At 37.6% G+C, this 18,713-nt stretch overlaps 1 protein-coding gene across 2 annotated transcripts; it reads right to left on the bottom strand.

Moving 5' to 3' along the window:
* Nucleotides 1–1,556: 1,556 nt before the first annotated feature.
* Nucleotides 1,557–12,873, bottom strand: LOC311038068 (protein phosphatase PTC7 homolog). 2 transcript variants are annotated; one of them, XR_014600010.1, is made up of 7 exons: nucleotides 12,337–12,873; nucleotides 8,914–9,093; nucleotides 6,634–6,832; nucleotides 5,295–5,418; nucleotides 5,035–5,164; nucleotides 3,329–3,834; nucleotides 1,557–3,274 (listed from the first exon to the last, which is right to left on the bottom strand). XR_014600010.1 is itself a non-coding variant. In XM_084047379.1 (6 exons), the coding sequence occupies exons 1-6, from the start codon at nucleotides 12,536–12,538 to the stop codon at nucleotides 3,776–3,778; spliced, it is 894 nt and encodes a 297-aa protein (XP_083903505.1). In that variant the 5' UTR covers nucleotides 12,539–12,873; the 3' UTR covers nucleotides 1,557–3,775. The 2 variants fall into 2 exon arrangements, 1 of the variants encoding a protein (XP_083903505.1); XM_084047379.1 differs by having other exon boundaries at nucleotides 1,557–3,834.
* Between the last annotated feature and the right edge of the window lie 5,840 nt (nucleotides 12,874–18,713).

The following is an 18,713-nucleotide window of genomic DNA, read 5'->3' as shown; positions in this document are numbered from 1 at the left end:
CTCCTAAATGGTATGGGCACTTGTTCCTTCTGCCCCCCAAGTAACACTAACATTTTCTTTAGATTCCCAGCTAACTGCCCTAAAAACAGTCCTAGAATGTTCACTCATTTCACACTGTGCATTGATACAGTATGCCACACAAGTAGCCACTACAGATTACATAAAACATTAACATGTATTTTGTAAATAAAAAACAGTATGACAACATTACTAAGTAGTATGCAAAGTTCAAACACAAGATATGTTAGTGTCTACATAATAAAAAACCTCAGATTAACAGATTTAGTATAAATACTAGATTCTTTATTTAAATATTGTACATCTTTTAAAATATATATACAGAAATTAGACCTGCATTGTTACACAGTATATATGAGAAGAACGTTCATACACACAAACATAGCTTGGTGGAAAAAAGAACAATCATACCTTGTACTGACTGTAGAAGCACCTTTGAAAAACTGCTTTAGAGGGACAGGAGAAACACAGGGGCAGATTTCATTCACATTAAACACTGCACAACATGACGACAAGAAAAGCAAGGGAAGGCCTCTTTATTATTACAGGTCTAACTTTTTTGTTAAGGCTGAAACTGTGCACCTCCATCAGTTAACAGCACCACACCACAGTTCACCGCTCCTGCCTCTGTGCATGGAATATTTTTTTAAACCTCAAATGTCAGTAAAAACTAAATTCATCTTTACATATAAACCATTTTCTTTACTTGCTTGAGAAAATAGAATTATAATTATTTTAAATAAACTGAAGTGCACAGTAGTTTAAAGGACAGATATTAATGGATGAGGCAAGTTGTATGTCAGCTGACATTCAGTACAATGACAACTTAGTTTATGTCAGGGGTCCAAATAACTAGTGGGAAATAATTCTTGCACAAAAGAAAAGGGGTCTCATTTCTGAATAAGCGTAAAGACAGAAATATATTTTAATCTATATTATGGTATTCATTGGCAAACTCAAGTTTTGGTTGCACTGGTACTCAAGCTTATAGAATTGTTTATAAAGTCCTGTTTGACTGTTTCAGGAAAGATGCCGAGTTGAGACGTCTGCAATAGTGCTGCTTGTTTTCTTTCTTCTTTTTTAGACCAGACAGTGACACTATATGTCACAATGTTATCTTGACAGCAGGGCCCAGATAACTGTACCCTAATGACGTGTCTATGGCTTTCCTTCTTTGGTTGTATAAACCTGCCTTGTAGGTCATCACAGATAACCAGTCACATACATCTAAAGCCATAACTATGATATAAGCACTAGTCTGGTGAAAGAATTTTAGGCAAGGAAGTGAAATCCCTCAGAATATTTTTATGAAAAAGACTGCGGGACATCAAGCATGAGTGGACGTGTATAAGCGTAAGGATTTTACAGTACTGTTACGTGTTTTGCTTGCTAAAAAACATAATGATGTAAGTAAATAAACGGTGTCTTTGGTGCAATTGCTTTTAAAACATTTTCCAAACCACATGGACAAGTGTGGGCAGCATATCATCAGTTATAAGAAAGGGAATGGACAAAATACCAAGACCAGGACAGTATCATGATTTTGAAGAGCATGACTCCATTAAATCCAGCGCACACATTTACATACAATTAATACAATCATGATGACCATGTTCACGTAGATCATGTACAGGTATACACAGACAATTGCATTACAAAATAGAAGCAGCAAATTATTACAAAGGGTCGGGAAATAAAGAACCGGAACAAACAAAAAAAAATAAAGAAAACACACACGCACGCACGCACGCACACGCACACGCACACACTCATTGCGCAACATCTGATTCATGTTAAGATAGCATTCAAATCTTTTTAAACATCCATCACACTGTGCCAGATGACACTTGGAAATCTTACTCATAAAACTAAATAACAAAGCTACAAAAATAAATCTTTTGTTTCAATTCATGCCTGACCTATCTTTGCAGTTGTAAGCATTCCCAGATGCTAGCGCCAGCTTTGCAAAATAACAAGTGTCAACATTAAATATCTCACAAATTCAACAGCTTACACTTACTCAGACTTATGACACACACGTACACACACCTCTCCACATTACAGACACCCCAAGAACCTGCTGTGGACTGTGGACATGCACAACCCTAATGGCACTGCTGTCAATCTCAGCAGACATCTTATTTATTTTAGCCAGTGGAAGTGCAGGATTGATAAAGCTTACTTCAAGATCCGATCCATTAGCTAAAAAACATATTTCTGGATGCATGTGTATTGTGTACATTGTTCACAATAATTACATAACTCTTTGCTTTAACAACCAAAGCAATAAAACAATGTAAAGGCCCTAAAACACAATAAACAATATTTACAACGTGTACACCAATGGATCTATTCTGTAACAGGCTAAGCCATGTGACAAAAAAATATTTACCCTTCATTTATAGGATATACTTAAGATAACTCACTCACTAGGTATTCCATCAAGCGCATACTCTGACCAAAGCCATGGACCCAAACCCTCACTCAGTATCTCCAAACCGTAGCTCTCGATACCATTCTCACATCCATAAACTCGTCTTACAAATCCATCTTCCTTATAACCCCCACATCAACAACATTGGACAGTGTCTAAAACAGTGGTGCACAAACTTGTGTCACGACCCAAACGTGGGTCATAGGATATCTATTTGGAATTGTATAACGCAATGGGAATGCAATTGCATGAGCCAAGTAATGCCAAGTATAGAAATACTTTAAAAACATGCTGCATTGAGTAATTTCAGTTTTAAACTGAATTTCCTGATAATCATAATCATATGTTGTTTACTGGGATGTTGCATGCCTTTATTTACGCACATTAAAGCAAAAACTTGCATTAAGAAGAAGCTTTTCGCCAAAATAATGATCTGTTCATTTCTGGAACTTGATCCTTTTCTTTAGATTCTGATAGAAATCGTGGCTGTTGATTAATTAATTGATAATGAATTCTCATGTATGAATACTACAATGGGTAGGGTCGTGACAAGCATGAATCAATATTTCTGGATCATTGCTGAAAAAGTTTGTGCAACCCTGGTCTAAAACACAAAAACACAGCCACTCTGTTTCATTAGGCACCACTACCAATACAAAGTAAAATCCTCAGTGTTAATTTATCCACTTGTAACTCTGAGTTAAATGAACAGGGGATTTTACTGTGTACTTTCCAAAATAACTCCAAACCATGGCTTACTCCTCTTATGATATCACATTTATGAATGAGGGCTATACAACGTCAAAGTCCTCAGCCTTAAGCCTGATTAATACGTAGCTGAATGCCGGTGTTGCGCACCGAAAGTAGTAGATCTACAGGCTCCCAATGCATCACGCCACGACAGATTGTGAGCTTGTAGTTCGGTTATTTTCGGTACACAACACCGGCACGCAACTAAGTATAACTCAGGTTTTCTCCTGGTCAGTGAAAGCAAACTGTCCCTCCCTCACATTACATAGAAAGTGTTCAACATCATGCAACTAGACATTGGAAACTGAAAGATGTCCCCTAGCCCACTCTTCTCAGCTTCACGCGCTTCATGATCAACATGAAAATATCCTAGCTGCCCGCTTCCTGTCAACCTTTTGAGCACCAGCACTAAAACGGACAACCTGGTAGCCTTCAGTCCCACAGCAAGGAGTGTGTGGTGTGGGGTTGGGCCTCCCCTGTCAGCCCCAAAGGAAGCAGTGCAGTTGAGAGGGCCACAGGTGGAAGACTCAGGCAGAGGGAAAGGAACGATCAGCACACATACTCAAACACACATTAGTCTGTATATTCAGCCACAATGGACAGCAGCACTGTAATATCATCTGGTTTCCCTCCTGCAGAAAAACAAAGACAGATGATAAGAATGTGACAGGCCTAAATCGTTTTAGGGACGAGATCAATTAAAGTAAAAAATAAATAAATAAATTGGTGATTGACCAATTAAGGGACAGGTTCATGCCTAAAGAATTTCACCAACTTCTTGTGACAATATAAGTGACTTTGTTTCTAATTTGTAGCCTATGTCAGAAATCCTGTCTTCTTTAGGCTGGTGCACAAGAACATGGAGGGTAAAGAAATAGTACTTTATATATGACTATTTTGTCATGGCTATGATCTGAGTTACACAATCTGCAGACAGACTGTCAAGATTGCATGCAGACATACACAGTATATTTATGTTTTAGAGGTGTCACGATTCTCCAAATCCACGATTCAATTTGACGTTTTAAGGACTGGAATTTCAACTAACTTTTCAACAATCACAGTCATCCTTATGTAGTGTGTTAATGTAATGTAGCTCTGTGTTGGCAATTTATTATGCATCGTTCAGCTCTTCAATAACACCTTATTGTGAAGTTCACTGACGGGAAGTCAAATGCTTACTTCCATACGGCTTGATGAACGTACAAAAATGTGCAAAGGTCAAGGAAAATACTGCAGTTTATGAATCTGACATAAGGCACCGACATAAACAGTAAAGCTTCTCATACAGAAGCCTCTGGTAAGCTTCTTGCTCCATGATGGTCTTTTCAGACAGCCTCTAGCAATTCATTTTCAATGGGGGGCAAGCAAGCAGATCCCGCCTGTCACGGTCGGCTCTGCTGCACTGGTGCAGTAGTTGAATAATCTTGGCAGTCAGTAATTTAGCTTATAATTTAGCTTTCAAATATAAAAATGATGGCTGTTGTCGGCAGTGATGACAGCAGCCATGATGATTCGGCAGTAATTCTCTTTAATAAGTGCAAAGAGAATTACGGACCTTTTGCCAGCACAATGCATCTTCACTCCGAGTCTGAAGATGACACAGTGCTGTTGAAAGGTCAGTAGTTCTCTTTGCCCCTATTAAACGTTTTAAGGTGTCCAGCGTGCTCAAGCCTTTTCCTTTTTGATGGTTTGGTCCTTGTCTGAGAAACATATACACATCACACTAACTATATACATCCTATAATGTAAAAATTGCCTTGTGGGTAGACGGTGGACGTGAAACATGATCTTTCAAATGGGCACACAGTGATCATTGAAATTTGACATACCTCTGACATTCAGGCCATTGGCACAGGCAAACTGTGCAAATGGGGACATGTAGTTGGGGTCATATGCTAGGTTATGAGCCTGCTTTGCAATGCTCTGTGCAGTCTGCAAGATGCTGTCATAGTTGGTGGTCTGCAACAACAATGCATTGCATTACAACATGGAGAAGGCACGGCAAATGTGTTTTCTGAATATACTTAAAACACTGAGCTGGATATGCATTGCTGCATAATATATATTTATGGACATCAAAATGTGGCACCTTGAGTTTTTTGAGCTCCTGCAGAATCATGTAATCTGGCATGTTGTCAAAGAGGCCATCGGTGGCAGTGAGGATGATGTCACCAAGCTGGACATCAAAGGAGGAGCTGTCAGCTGCTTCAGGGCTGGTGGAAAGACGAGAGCACAGCCAGGTCGGTCACAAGTGAAACAGGAGCATGCGAGTACTGCTAGTTCCATTAACCCATTTAGACCGGGAACTCCTATATGTAACTATACCTTTCAATCCGGGAACCCCTTTTTTTTGGGGGGGGGGGGGGTTGTTGCTATGTACAGTATATAGCAACATAAATCTTTTGTAATTTTGTAATAAAAATTGTTTTCAGAAAACTTAGGTCAGGTCAGGATTTAGAAGGTGTTTATAGAATTGGCCTCAGGTCTAAATGGGTTAAGGAACATCTAGGTCTACGGTAATTCTCTCAAGTCTTGAGGGTGGTGGGGATGGTAGTCACAGCTGACTCTAAAGCAGCATGCCATGTCTTTCTATGCCATGTTTCTCTCATCTCAAGTTGATTTGCCCTTGCATTGTTTTAGCAATGGCATAAGGTTTATCCCCTATTAAGCAGTCTACCAGGGTAGGAAACTGAATGTTGTAGTAACACCAATTACTGCTACTGAATGCATGCAGCCAGCTTTTGTGTGCTTGTTATTTCACTTTCTAGCGTGCACATACCTTTGCAATTGCACAGAGACAGCTTGCACAATAGGCTTTCACACAACAAAAAATAAGGATGGATATAAATCATTCCCCAAAATGGATGTTGCATATCTGTGCTTCGCCTGGGATGCAATACAAAACACAGTAAGTCTACTTGAAAACGGATATACAGTAGAAGATGAAAAATATATATACCCATCTTGGGGCGACCAGACACCTTTGTTTGAAAGGTAGCAGAAAAAGATTGAAAAGAACCGGGGTAGAGAATTAAGTCCACCCTCTGATTGTCCCCCTGGGTTTCAGTATGTGGCCCCACACACAGTTGGCATAACAGCTGAAGTGAAGGTCTGTTGTCACATGGCCAGCTCAGTAGCACATGCTGGCAGTACACAGGGAATCACGTGCATCGTAGATCAAGTTGTAAAAGACTACGGGGGGAGGGGAGATTTTTGGGGTCACAGCATCACGTGACTTACTCTAGCTAATAATGGAACCCATAAAGCTCACTCTTTGCCTTAGTTTTTGTATCAAAAAAATCATTCTGCTCACTTTCTTCTAGTGACAAATAAGCAGAGAGACAGGAAAGGCTGGAGAGGGGAGATGACATGCCTATATAATCATGTCAGATGCTAGGGTTCATGTGGTTAAATGTAACAGTACTGACCTATCACTGAGTACCACCCCTTCAGCCCCTGGGGGGGCAATGGACAGCTGGAAGGGAGTGTTGAAGTAGTGCTGTTGCTCGTCGGATCGGTGTACCACCTCTCCTCCTCGCACCACCAGGAATCCTGAGTCACCAAGGTTACACGTGTGCAGTCGGTGACTTCGACGATCTAGAACCACAATACAGGCTGTGCTGCTCCCTGGAGACATGAGAAAGATTGATAAGCTTATGGATAAAGCACAGAGAGAGGGGATATTTGGTGAACAAGATTAACGGCCCAATTTTCACGGCGTAAGACAACCCTAGGTACAGCGCAATTATCTTTGCTATTTCCTACCAACACAGTAGGAACGCAGTCATTTACATGCCCAGCGCCCACGTTGTATAAATACTAGGCCTGTCCCCTGAAAGTTTTTTTCTTCTTTTGGTCAATTCTTTTTATAGTGTCAGTTACTAGTGTAGGCTATACGGTGCGGAGCTCTGATGTGTCATGTACTTCTAATTTAGTCCATCCGTAAGTAGACTTAAAAATAAAACCAGCTGACTAATCATATTACGGGAGGCTCTTATTTTGAAATCTGCCGTTTCGAGAAGAAATACTTCTTCTGTTGCTGCTAAGCTACTATGAAGGTTTTGGCTAAAGTTCATATTTATAATATGAAAACCATTGCTCCTGTGACTTAAACAATGTACACCGTTTGGAAGTGTGTTGAACTCTTACCCCCGCAGCATCTCATGTTGGCTAAAGTTTTGTCTTGCACCAGCGACTGCTGGATCTACGACATAGCTCTTTGATACAGTAGCGTTGCACTCTGAACTGTTTGTAGTCCTACAGTTGATTGTTGTCAATTAAAATAAGCAGTCTGCAGTCATGTAGTTAACGGATTCATTGCTTTTAAATGTTCAAAAAATGTTCATATGGCTCTGTTGCACTTCACAATGCAATGTGCTCTAAATCAGCACTGAAAGTTCCTGAAACACATGCAATTGTAGCCTCCAATTAGGTCACCTATTTTCTATTTAAAAACGAATCGCCGACTAGTCGCATTAAATTCCTGACTCTTGATTCGACTAGATAAATCCTGAGTCGGGGACAGCCCTAATAAATACCAAATGATATTGCGCCCAAGCGATTGCGCTTTAAGACCAGCTCCAAGTTGGTCTGAAGTCCAGCGCAGGCGTTTCCTTTCTATTTACAAAGCACAAGATTATTATATTGCATTATGGTGAGTGCCTGTTTTCATTGCATTAATGAAAACTGATCAAAATCTAATTTTATATTTCTCTTTCTTGCCCATCTAAATCTTGCCCAACTTTAAGACAGCCGGTGCTTACAATGTCTTGTACCACTTTTTTGTAAAAATAAAAAATACAGGAAAAAAAAAATACCATAATTTTAATATTCTGCGATGTGTACTGCAAGAAGCCGATCGTGGAGGAGGTAGATTTGAGATGAAGTCAGGGCTCTAGCTGAAAAAAAGCAAGGGCATATTCCTTTCCCTGTCCCTGATCCCCACTCCAGTAACGGCAGTCCTAACAGCCAGCAGGCCCAGTAACCTTGAGCGCTGACTGTCAAGCACACACCTTGTCACAGTTTCCCAAAATATAACTAGACCTTTTGATAAACATCATGTCAAGCGGGTTAACATTTAGTGTCCGCTCTGGCAGGATTCCAGACATACTGAATCTCAGTAGAAATGTGACCTCTTGGCATGACAGCTTTTAAAGTCTGTTTGGCCACAGCTACAGTTCCTTTCCTGTGCCTTTAAAGTAGTTTGGACCATGAGGTGCCATGTAGCTCCTTGTTAAGGGGACAAAGTTTGTCCTTATGACCTCGCCGAGTCTCAGCGTCTGGGCTGAACGAAATACAATCTGATCACCTTTGAGTACAGTTTGTTACTTCATCAGTATTACACCATTCAATGGAACAAGCATTGAGGCCTAGTGTTCCTTATAAATGCATGTATAATCCTGTTTATTCTAAGCATTTGTGCAAAAGTAGTAGTGTAGCAAATTCCAACAACAACATTTGTGTTTCAGTATTTGAGAGCGAAAATACTTTCTGTAGTTTGGTATGCTGGGCCACTGTCGACTGTCTCTGACTCATCTTGCAGCTATGTTATTTATTTCACTGAACAGTTTAAATTGGTAGCTTTATTTATGACTCATTCTGCCATTGACTTTGTATGAAGTTAGTTAGGATGGTTTAAATGCAGGACAGATTTCACGTATGAGCAAATATACCCCTTTTCCGTGCGTGAGTGTGTGTCCTATACTCACCCAGCAGGGGTACTTTGTTCTGTAGGAGCTCATAGTAACCAGAGGTGAGGATGCCCACTGGGTTAGTTGGTATGAACCGGCCTTCCTTCACCAGTCGCTCACATGTCCTCATCAGAGTGGCAGAGAACTGGGAGGGGTCGACGCCGTAGTCACGCCAACCACCCACGCCATCTGCTACACCTGATGGTACAATAACAAAAGACATTTGAGTAACGATGACAGTGTAATTAATACACTACACTTTTTCACCCGGTGCCAATTATCTAAGTGATCCTGGGCGCTACACTCCCCTCACCAGCCTAGGGAGGTTAGGGCCGAGCTCATGCCTCGTTCAGTGCATGAGAGCCAACTGGCCTTCTTGTCACCTGACGGGGGAGTTTCCCTGGTAGGACGTAGCACGTGGAAGGAACACGTTATTCCAACCAGTTCCCTTCCCCTCCATCAGGCGCCCCGGCTGTCATGGGGGAGGCAATATAGTGACCAGGATTACTGCATGTTTTTGTGAGGGTATTAACTACCCTGGGAGACACGGGGAGAACATGCAAACTCCACACAGAGTAGGCCCTTTCGCCAACCCCACCTAGGGTATGGTGACAAAATGTCATACTTTTTTCATAATTCCTCGAGTCCGCCACTCTGACAGAACTCAATTTGAGAATAAAGTACTCTTTATCATTCTGATAGATTAGTTCTCTGGTGTATACTTTTCGTTATTTTTTCTTTTTTTACAGTTCCTGTAAAAAAAAGAAAAAAGAAAGAAGATCCGCCTGTTTGCCATTGAACAAAGCTGAAGAGGTGGCTGCAGTCTTTTCCATTATCCAAAGACAAGTGACTCTGAAAATGACTATCCCCAGTTAAGGACATGTACTGGTTACTTCACATCTACCCAGTTAAGAACATGTACTGGTTACTCCAGCCAGGTATATCCTGAGTGTTCTGGCTGGTCCCCAAAAAACAAAAGAAAAACACTAGCAGCTTTTTTTTTTCCTTTTTCCATTTTCTCACTTTTTTTTCACCAATACACTACACTTGTTAATGGGATTCCATTTTATTTCACTTAGCGTAAGACCCAACATAGTATGCATTTCACTGATTGTAATTCCATTTTTTTTTTCAAAAACACGTCAAACACATCATTGGCACCCAGCGCCATAGCGGTAAAAACACGTGAAACACGTTAATGGCACTCAGTGAGTTAACAGGGCTGACATCAACAGGGCTGGCATCAGTTTGACATTTTCAGGACCAATGTCAGAATGGATAGAATGAATTCTAGTGTGGTTAGTTGCTGCAGTTTTACTTATAGAATACACTGAATCCAAATGGGTAACTGGTGGTCATCACTTGTTCCAATCAAGGCTTTGTTCAGACCGCAGGCAAATCTGATTTGTTTCTCAAATCTCATCATTGGACTGAAAGTCCACACTGTTATTTGCAACTGATCTGATTTGCATATTCAGACAGCGTGGACCTATCGGCATTGGTTGCTGTGGTAACAACATAATGACATACTGTGGCAGGTGTCGTGTGAGTGTTGTTCTGTCACTTGCTGAAAATAGCAGAGTGATGCAATGCGTTATAATATTGACATTTATTTCTGTTTGCAGATGTTTTCTCACAAATTCTACAATAAAAAAGGTGCATGAGTATATTGCACATTTTATTTAATGTACTTTCATTTCTGCATATGAGGACATTTCTGATACCTGACATCAGGTATCACTTTTTTTCCCTCCTTTTTTCCCATGTCAACCATTAGGTAACATACACAAACTGTAATGTTTATCATTACAATTACAGTACATATCCAATATATTGGACACACTGGTTAAAGGCACCAGAGGTAAGGTAGCATCAGAAGGTATACCTCAGATAAAAACCCATATCTGCTTAATAACTTACCAGAGAGAAACTAAAACCATGAAGTGTTTCTATTTGTAGTTCCCCGGGATTGAAATATCCCTAAATGAATGAAGGAGAAAGGGCCATGGACAGTCGAGCATACAAGCTGGGACCTCTGCATCCTCCTAGTTTTGCAGGAACACACTCCAGCAGGGTGACAGAGGGCAGACTAAAAAGCTTAGCTCTCAGGGCAAGTCACAAACAGTCATGGCCCATTAAGCCAAAGACATTATATCCAGATGTCACTGCACCCAGAGGTGCACACATGCACCAAACATTTTTTACAAAGATAGAAGGACACATTAGAGTTACAAATGTGGACAACAGCCACGTTGTTTTGTCGTTAATTTCTGTCTAGAACTTTACTGCTCAACGCTTAATCCGATCAAGAACCCGCCTATTGTATCCGGGTAATTTGCACATATGCATACATAAACGCACACAGACAGTTTCCGTATCCGCTCTAGACCGGATACGCAACCAGTACAGCGAAATCGATTCCAGCGTAGTAAGGACAAAGCCGTTTAAAGCCAGCTCTATTAGCTAGGTATAGCTAACAACGTTAGCAACATGGCTGCCTCCATGCACTACCATTCTGACCTTTATTCTAAGTAACAGTTTAGGCTGAAATGTTGATCTATTCTGACCTCGATTGAATCATATTTGGAAAGGCATTGTGTTTCTCTCGAACTGTGGGTTTATTTCAGGTTGTATCGCCGTGGGTCTTAACGGATCTCTTCTAGGTGAAAGGTCATTTTATGTTTCACCTTAATAAAGTGTTCTCCTTCAAATGTCCACATATTCACTACACACATATCCTAATTAAATGCACATTGAGCACTGTCAGCTATGTCAAACATGGCCTTGATGGCGTTGTTGTTCCCCATGCTACTATAAAAGTTTTTTTTTTTATGTATAGTAAGATGCTGGGCTGGGGGTGGAGAAGGGTCTGTTTTGTTTTCATTCGTGCCAGCGTTGCCAAGTCCGCATATTATAAGCGACTTTGGACTTCTTCTTTTTTTTCAAAAGTTGCTTGTAGATATTGGTGGTTGCTGTTTTTTGGGTTTGTTTCTAAAATGTACTTGCTAATTTAGACTTGCTTCCAAAAAAATCTATACCAGTGGTTCAAATATATTATCCAAATATTCCACATTGTATTACAAGAGTTTTTGAAAATAGCATATCTACACGCTCGCATCGCGACGCGTTGTGAGCTTGTAGATCGGCTATTTTCAAATAGCCGATGCATATAGGTTTAACGTGCTCATGTGGCCTACCGTAGTTGCTTATTTTGGGCTCGTTTTCCTAGACCTGGCTGCTGATTTCTCACAAAATCTGGCAACACTGATTTGTGCACGTGCTGGCATCGCTCACTCACTGAAGGTCATCCAACCACAACAAGACGGATGGCATAATATTAACTCACTTCAGTGGGACTGAGTGGTAACGTAGTGGATCGTGAATGAAACCAGTTGTGAACGTTTACAAATAATAATTATGATTGATGCATCAGCCACGTACCCAAGACATCGGCGGACTTGTTTCGTGCTATGAAACAGGCGTCGTCCCCGTAGCACATGCCTTTCTTCAGGATCCCCTTGCGAAAGTCCTTACCGAAGCCACAGCTGGCTGTGACCAGACTGTAGTCCCGACCGTCCGTCTGAGAGAGTCCGCCTAGGACAGCCCGGGCGACCAGTCTGCCATAAGAGAGCACGGATAACATCCCCGATCCCCCCCTGTGTGTCTTCTTCTTTACAGCCCCCCAAAACTCCACTTGATCGTCTTCTTCTGGGACAACCTTCACACAACGCTCACTTATTCGCCCATCAGAGTCGGTACAAATTACGGGAGGAGAAAAGAAAAGAACAAGCAGGGTAGAAACAACCCCGGAAACGTCACTTAATTTGTACGACTGACTACGATAACGATACTGAGTTTATGTTTTGGTAGATTTCATAGACACGGTTCCTCCGGTGTGCACTATTCTTCCAGACATGTTTCCACTCTTCCAACCATACACACACACATGCAACACAAACACGCAGGGCTGCTGCCTGCTGCGTACTGTGTACGAATCTCGCGTCACCGCGAGTGTTGCCAGATTGTGTGAGAGAAATAAGGAAGCAGGTATAGGAAAACGAGCCCAAAAGAAGTGACTAGGCCACATTAGCCCCTTAAGCTACAAGCTCACAGGCGACGCGTTGTGAGCTTGTTGATCGGTTATTAAAAATTTAAAAAAATCTAGAAGAAAATGTGGAATATTTTTTGAAACATTTTAATAACACCAATCTTGTATGGGGGTTCCTGGCATGAAATATTTTCAAGCGAAAAGCAAGCTCAACGTTGCTTATTATAAGCGGACATGGCAATGCTGACCGCAAGGCTTACTTAAGTACCCGTGGAAAGCCTGGTTTCTATTTACTACTCAGTGCTCAGATCCGGTCTAGAGCCCTGCCTAGTGCCTATTGTACCCTATAATTTCCACAGACACATTACATATAATTATGCGCAAACAGACCGTTTCCGTATCCGCTGTGGACCGGATCTGCAACCTGCAAAGTTAATTGGTCCTCTGTGTGTCTAGCTTGTTACGGGTCCTCACGATAGGCTGTCCTGACGTCACGTCTTTGCACTCGGGGGGCCGTCCGTGATAAATAATTAATAATAAAATCTGATGATGTCCGTTTATTTACTTTTACATTGTGCACCGACCACCGATGGACCTGTAGTTTACAAGTAGTCACAATCAAAACTGCAGTCACGCTGGCCGCTCTTCAGAAAGAGTCAGTTGCACTAGCCGTGCTTCAAAAATGATTGCACAGCAACGTGGCTTTTTACGGTTAGGCGAACTGATGGTGCGTTCAATGAAATCGTAAATCCCAGTTACTTCAATATATACATGTAAAAATGTAATAAAACAATCTAAAAACATTGTTTGTGTCTAATGTTCTCGTCTATAATTATTACCGAAATGTTTTACTGCACAAATTATTAATAATAAAATATTGAAATATTACAGAATCCAGTACAGTTCAATGTAATTTTTTGGAAAATCATAAAAAGATATAAAAACATAGTTATCACCCAGCAACTAAATGTTATTGTGCCCATGTGTGTCCTTTACAATATGTGAATATTACCAATATATTTTACTGTACCGATTATTCATAATAAAATATTGAAATATTACAGAATCCCATCAAATTCAATGTAATTTTTGGAAAATCATAGAAAATTCTAAAAACAGAGTTATCAACCAGCAACTAAATATTATTGTGCCCAAGTGTCTCCTTTACAATATGTAATTGTTACCAATATGTTTTACTGCACCGATTATTAATAATAAAATATTTAAATATTACAGAATCCCATCTATTTCAATGTACATTTTAGGAAAATCATTCAGAAAAACATAGTTATCACACAACGACTAAATGTTAATGTGCCCCATGGTCTCCTGCATACCATGGATGATTATAAATATGTTTTACTGTAGCAATTATTACTAATAAAATATTGAAATATTACAGAATCCCATCCATTTCAATGTAATTTAAAAAAAAATCATTTAAAAAATCAAGAAACATAGTTATCACCCACCAACTATATATTAATGTGCCCCATGGTCTCCTGTACACCTGTGATGATTATCAATATGTTTTACAGCTGCAATTATTAATAATAAATTATTGGAATATTACAGAATCCCATCCATTTCAATGTAATTTTTCAAAAAATCATAGAAAATTCAAAAAACATAGTTATCACCCAACAACTATATATTAATGTGCCCCATGGTCTCTTCTACACCTGTGATGATTACCAATATGTTTTACAGCAGCATTTATTAATAATAAAATATTGAAATATTACAGAATTCCCATCCATTTCAATGTCATTTTTCAAAAAAACATAAAAACTTCAAAGAACATAGTTATCACCCAACAACTATATATTAATGTGCCCCATGGTCTCGTGTACACCTGTGATGATTAACAATATGTTTTACAGTAGCAATTATTAATAATAAATTATTGAAATATTACAGAATCCCATCCATTTCAATGTAATCTTTAGAAAAATCATTAAAAAATCCCCAAAACATAGTTATCAACCCAACAACTATATATTAATGTTCCCCATGGTCTCTTGTGCACCTGTGATGATTACCAATATGTTTTACAGCAGCATTTATTAATAATAAATTATTGAAATATTACAGAATCCCATCCTATTCAATGTAATCTTTAGAAAAATCATAACAAATCCAAAAAACATAGTTTTCGCCCAACAGCTATATATTAATGTGCCCCATGGTCTCTTGTGCACCTGTGATGATTACCAATATGTTTTACAGCAGCATTTATTAATAATAAATTATTGAAATATTACAGAATCCCTTACATTTCAATGTAATCTTTAGAAAAATCATAAGAAATCCAAAAAACATCGTTATCGCCCAACAACTATATATTAATGTGCCCCATGGTCTCTTGTACACCTGTGATGATTATCAATATGTTTTACAGCAGCAATTATTAATAATAATAAATTATTGAAATATTACAGAATCCCATCCTATTCAATGTAATCTTTAGAAAAATCATAACAAATCCCAAAAACATAGTTATCGCCCAACAACTATATATTAATGTGCCCCATGGTCTCTTGTACACCTGTGATGATTACCAATATGTTTTACAGCAGCAATTATTAATAATAAATTATTGAAATATTATAGAATCCCATGCATTTCAATGTAATCTTTAAAAAAATCATAAAAAATCCCCAAAACATAGTTATCACCCAACAACTATACATTAATGTGCCCCATGGTCTCTTGTGTACCTGTGATGATTACCAATATGTTTTACAGCAGCATTTATTAATAATAAATTATTGAAATATTACAGAATCCCATCCTATTCAATGTAATCTTTAGAAAAATCATAAGAAATCCAAAAAACATAGTTATCACCCAACAACTACATATGAATGTGCCCCATGGTCTCTTGTGCACCTGTGATGATTACCAATATGTTTTACAGCAGCAATTATTAATAATAAATTATTGAAATATTACAGAATTCCATCCATTTCAATGTAATCTTTAGAAAAATCATAAAAAATCCAAAAAACATAGTTATCGCCCAACAACTATATATTAATGTGCCCCATGGTCTCTTGTGTACCTGTGATGATTACCAATATGTTTTACAGCAGCATTTATTAATAATAAATTATTGAAATATTACAGAATCCCATCCTATTCAATGTAATCTTTAGAAAAATCATAAGAAATCCAAAAAACATAGTTTTCGCCCAACAACTATATATTAATGTGCCCCATGGTCTCTTGTACACCTGTGATGATTATCAATATGTTTTACAGCAGCAATTATTAATAATAAAGTATTGAAATATTACAGAATCCCAGCCATTTCAATGTAATCTTTAGAAAAATCATAAAAAAATCAGAAAACATAGTTATCACCCAACAACTATATATTAATGTGCCCCATGGTCTCTTGTGCACCTGTGATGATTACCAATATGTTTTACAGCAGCAATTATTAATCATAAATTATTGAAATATTATAGAATCCCATGCATGTCAATGTAATCTTTAAAAAAATCATAAAAAATCCCCAAAACATAGTTATCGCCCAACAACTATATATTAATGTGCCCCATGGTCTCTTGTACACCTGTGATGATTACCAATATGTTTTACAGCAGCAATTATTAATAATAAATTATTGAAATATTATAGAATCCCATGCATTTCAATGTAATTTTTAAAAAAATCATAAAAAATCCCAAAAACATAGTTATCACCCAACAACTATATATTAATGTGCCCCATGGTCTCTTGCGCACCTGTGATGATTACCAATATGTTTTACAGTAGCATTTATTAATAATAAATTATTGAAATATTACAGAATCCCATCCTATTCAATGTAGTCTTTAGAAAAATCATAACAAATCCAAAAAACATAGTTATTGCCCAACAACTATATATTAATGTGCCCCATGGTCTCTTGTGTGCCTGTGATGATTACCAATATGTTTTACAGCAGCATTTATAAATAAGAAATTATTGAAATATTACCGAATCCCATCCTATTCAATGTAATCTTTAGAAAAATCATAAAAAATCCAATAAACATAGTTATCGCCCAACAACTATATATTAATGTGCCCCATGGTCTCTTGTACACCTAGGATGATTATCAATATGTTTTACAGCAGCAATTATTAATAATAAATTATTGAAATATTACAGGATCCCATCCATTTCAATGTAATTTTTAAAAAAATCTTTAAAAATCCAAAAAACATAGTTATCACTCAACAACTATATATCAATGTGCCCCATGGTCTCTTTTAAAGCTGTGATGATTATCAATATGTTTTATAATATTTATTTTATTGAAATATTATAGAATCCCATGCATTTCAATGTATTCTTTAAAAAAATCATAAAAAATCCCCAAAACATAGTTATCGCCCAACAACTATATATTAATGTGCCCCATGGTCTCTTGTACACCTGTGATGATTATCAATATGTTTTACAGCAGCAATTATTAATAATAAATTATTGAAATATTACAGGATCCCATCCATTTCAATGTAATTTTTCAAAAAATCTTTAGAAATCCAAAAAACATAGTTATCACTCAACAACTATATATTAATGTGCCCCATGGTCTCTTTTAAAGCTGCGATGATTATCAATATGTTTTACAGCAGCAATTATTAATAATAAATTATTGAAATATTATAGAATCCCATGCATTTCAATGTAATCTTTAAAAAAATCATAAAAAATCCCAAAAACATAGTTATTGCCCAACAACTATATATTAATGTGCCCCATGGTCTCTTGTACACCTGTGATGATTACCAATATGTTTTACAGCAGCAATTATTAATAATAAATTATTGAAATATTACAGGATCCCATCCATTTCAATGTAATTTTTCAAAAAATCTTTAAAAATCCAAAAAACATAGTTATCACTCAACAACTATATATTAATGTGCCCCATGGTCTCTTTTAAAGCTGCGATGATTATCAATATGTTTTACAGCAGCAATTATTAATAATAAATTATTGAAATATTACAGGATCCCATCCATTTCAATGTAATTTAAAAAAAAATCTTTAAAAATCCAAAAAACATAGTTATCACTCAACAACTATATATCAATGTGCCCCATGGTCTCTTTTAAAGCTGCGATGATTATCAATATGTTTTACAGCAGCAATTATTAATAATAAATTATTGAAATATTATAGAATCCCATGCATTTCAATGTAATCTTTAAAAAAATCATAAAAAAATCCAAAAAACATAGTTATCACCCAACAACTATATATTAATGTGCCCCATGGTCTCTTGTGTACCTGTGATGATTACCAATATGTTTTACAGCAGCATTTATAAATAAAAAATTATTGAAATATTACAGAATCCCATCCTATTCAATGTAATCTTTAGAAAAATCATAAGAAATCCAATAAACATAGTTATCGCCAAACAACTATATATTAATGTGCCCCATGGTCTCTTGTACACCTGTGATGATTATCAATATGTTTTACAGCAGCAATTATTAATAATAAATTATTGAAATATTACAGAATCCCATCCATTTCAATGTAATCTTTAGAAAAATCATAAAAAAATCAGAAAACATAGTTATCACCCAACAACTATATATTAATGTGCCCCATGGTCTCTTGTGCACCTGTGATGATTACCAATATGTTTTACAGCAGCAATTATTAATAATAAATTATTGAAATATTATAGAATCCCATGCATTTCAATGTAATCTTTAAAAAAATCATAAAAAATCCCAAAAACATAGTTATCGCCCAACAA

Source organism: Gymnoscopelus microlampas (assembly GCF_963454915.1).
Source record: "Gymnoscopelus microlampas genome assembly, chromosome: 21".
NCBI lineage: Eukaryota > Metazoa > Chordata > Actinopteri > Myctophiformes > Myctophidae > Gymnoscopelus > Gymnoscopelus microlampas.
Note: the sequence above shows the minus strand (reverse complement) of the source record. Positions and strands in the feature narration are given on the sequence as shown.

Excerpts from the sequence above, each read along its gene's own strand:
- LOC311038068 (XM_084047379.1), bottom strand. The coding sequence starts at position 12,538 with ATGTTATCCGTGCTCTCTTATGGCAGACTGGTCGCCCGGGCTGTCCTA. Across the intron at positions 6,833-8,913 it reads GAACAAAGTACCCCTGCTGG|GGAGCAGCACAGCCTGTATT; the intron begins GTGAGTATAGGA and ends TCATGTCTCCAG. Across the intron at positions 3,835-5,034 it reads CAATGGCCTGAATGTCAGAG|GAGGGAAACCAGATGATATT; the intron begins GTATGTCAAATT and ends GTTTTTCTGCAG.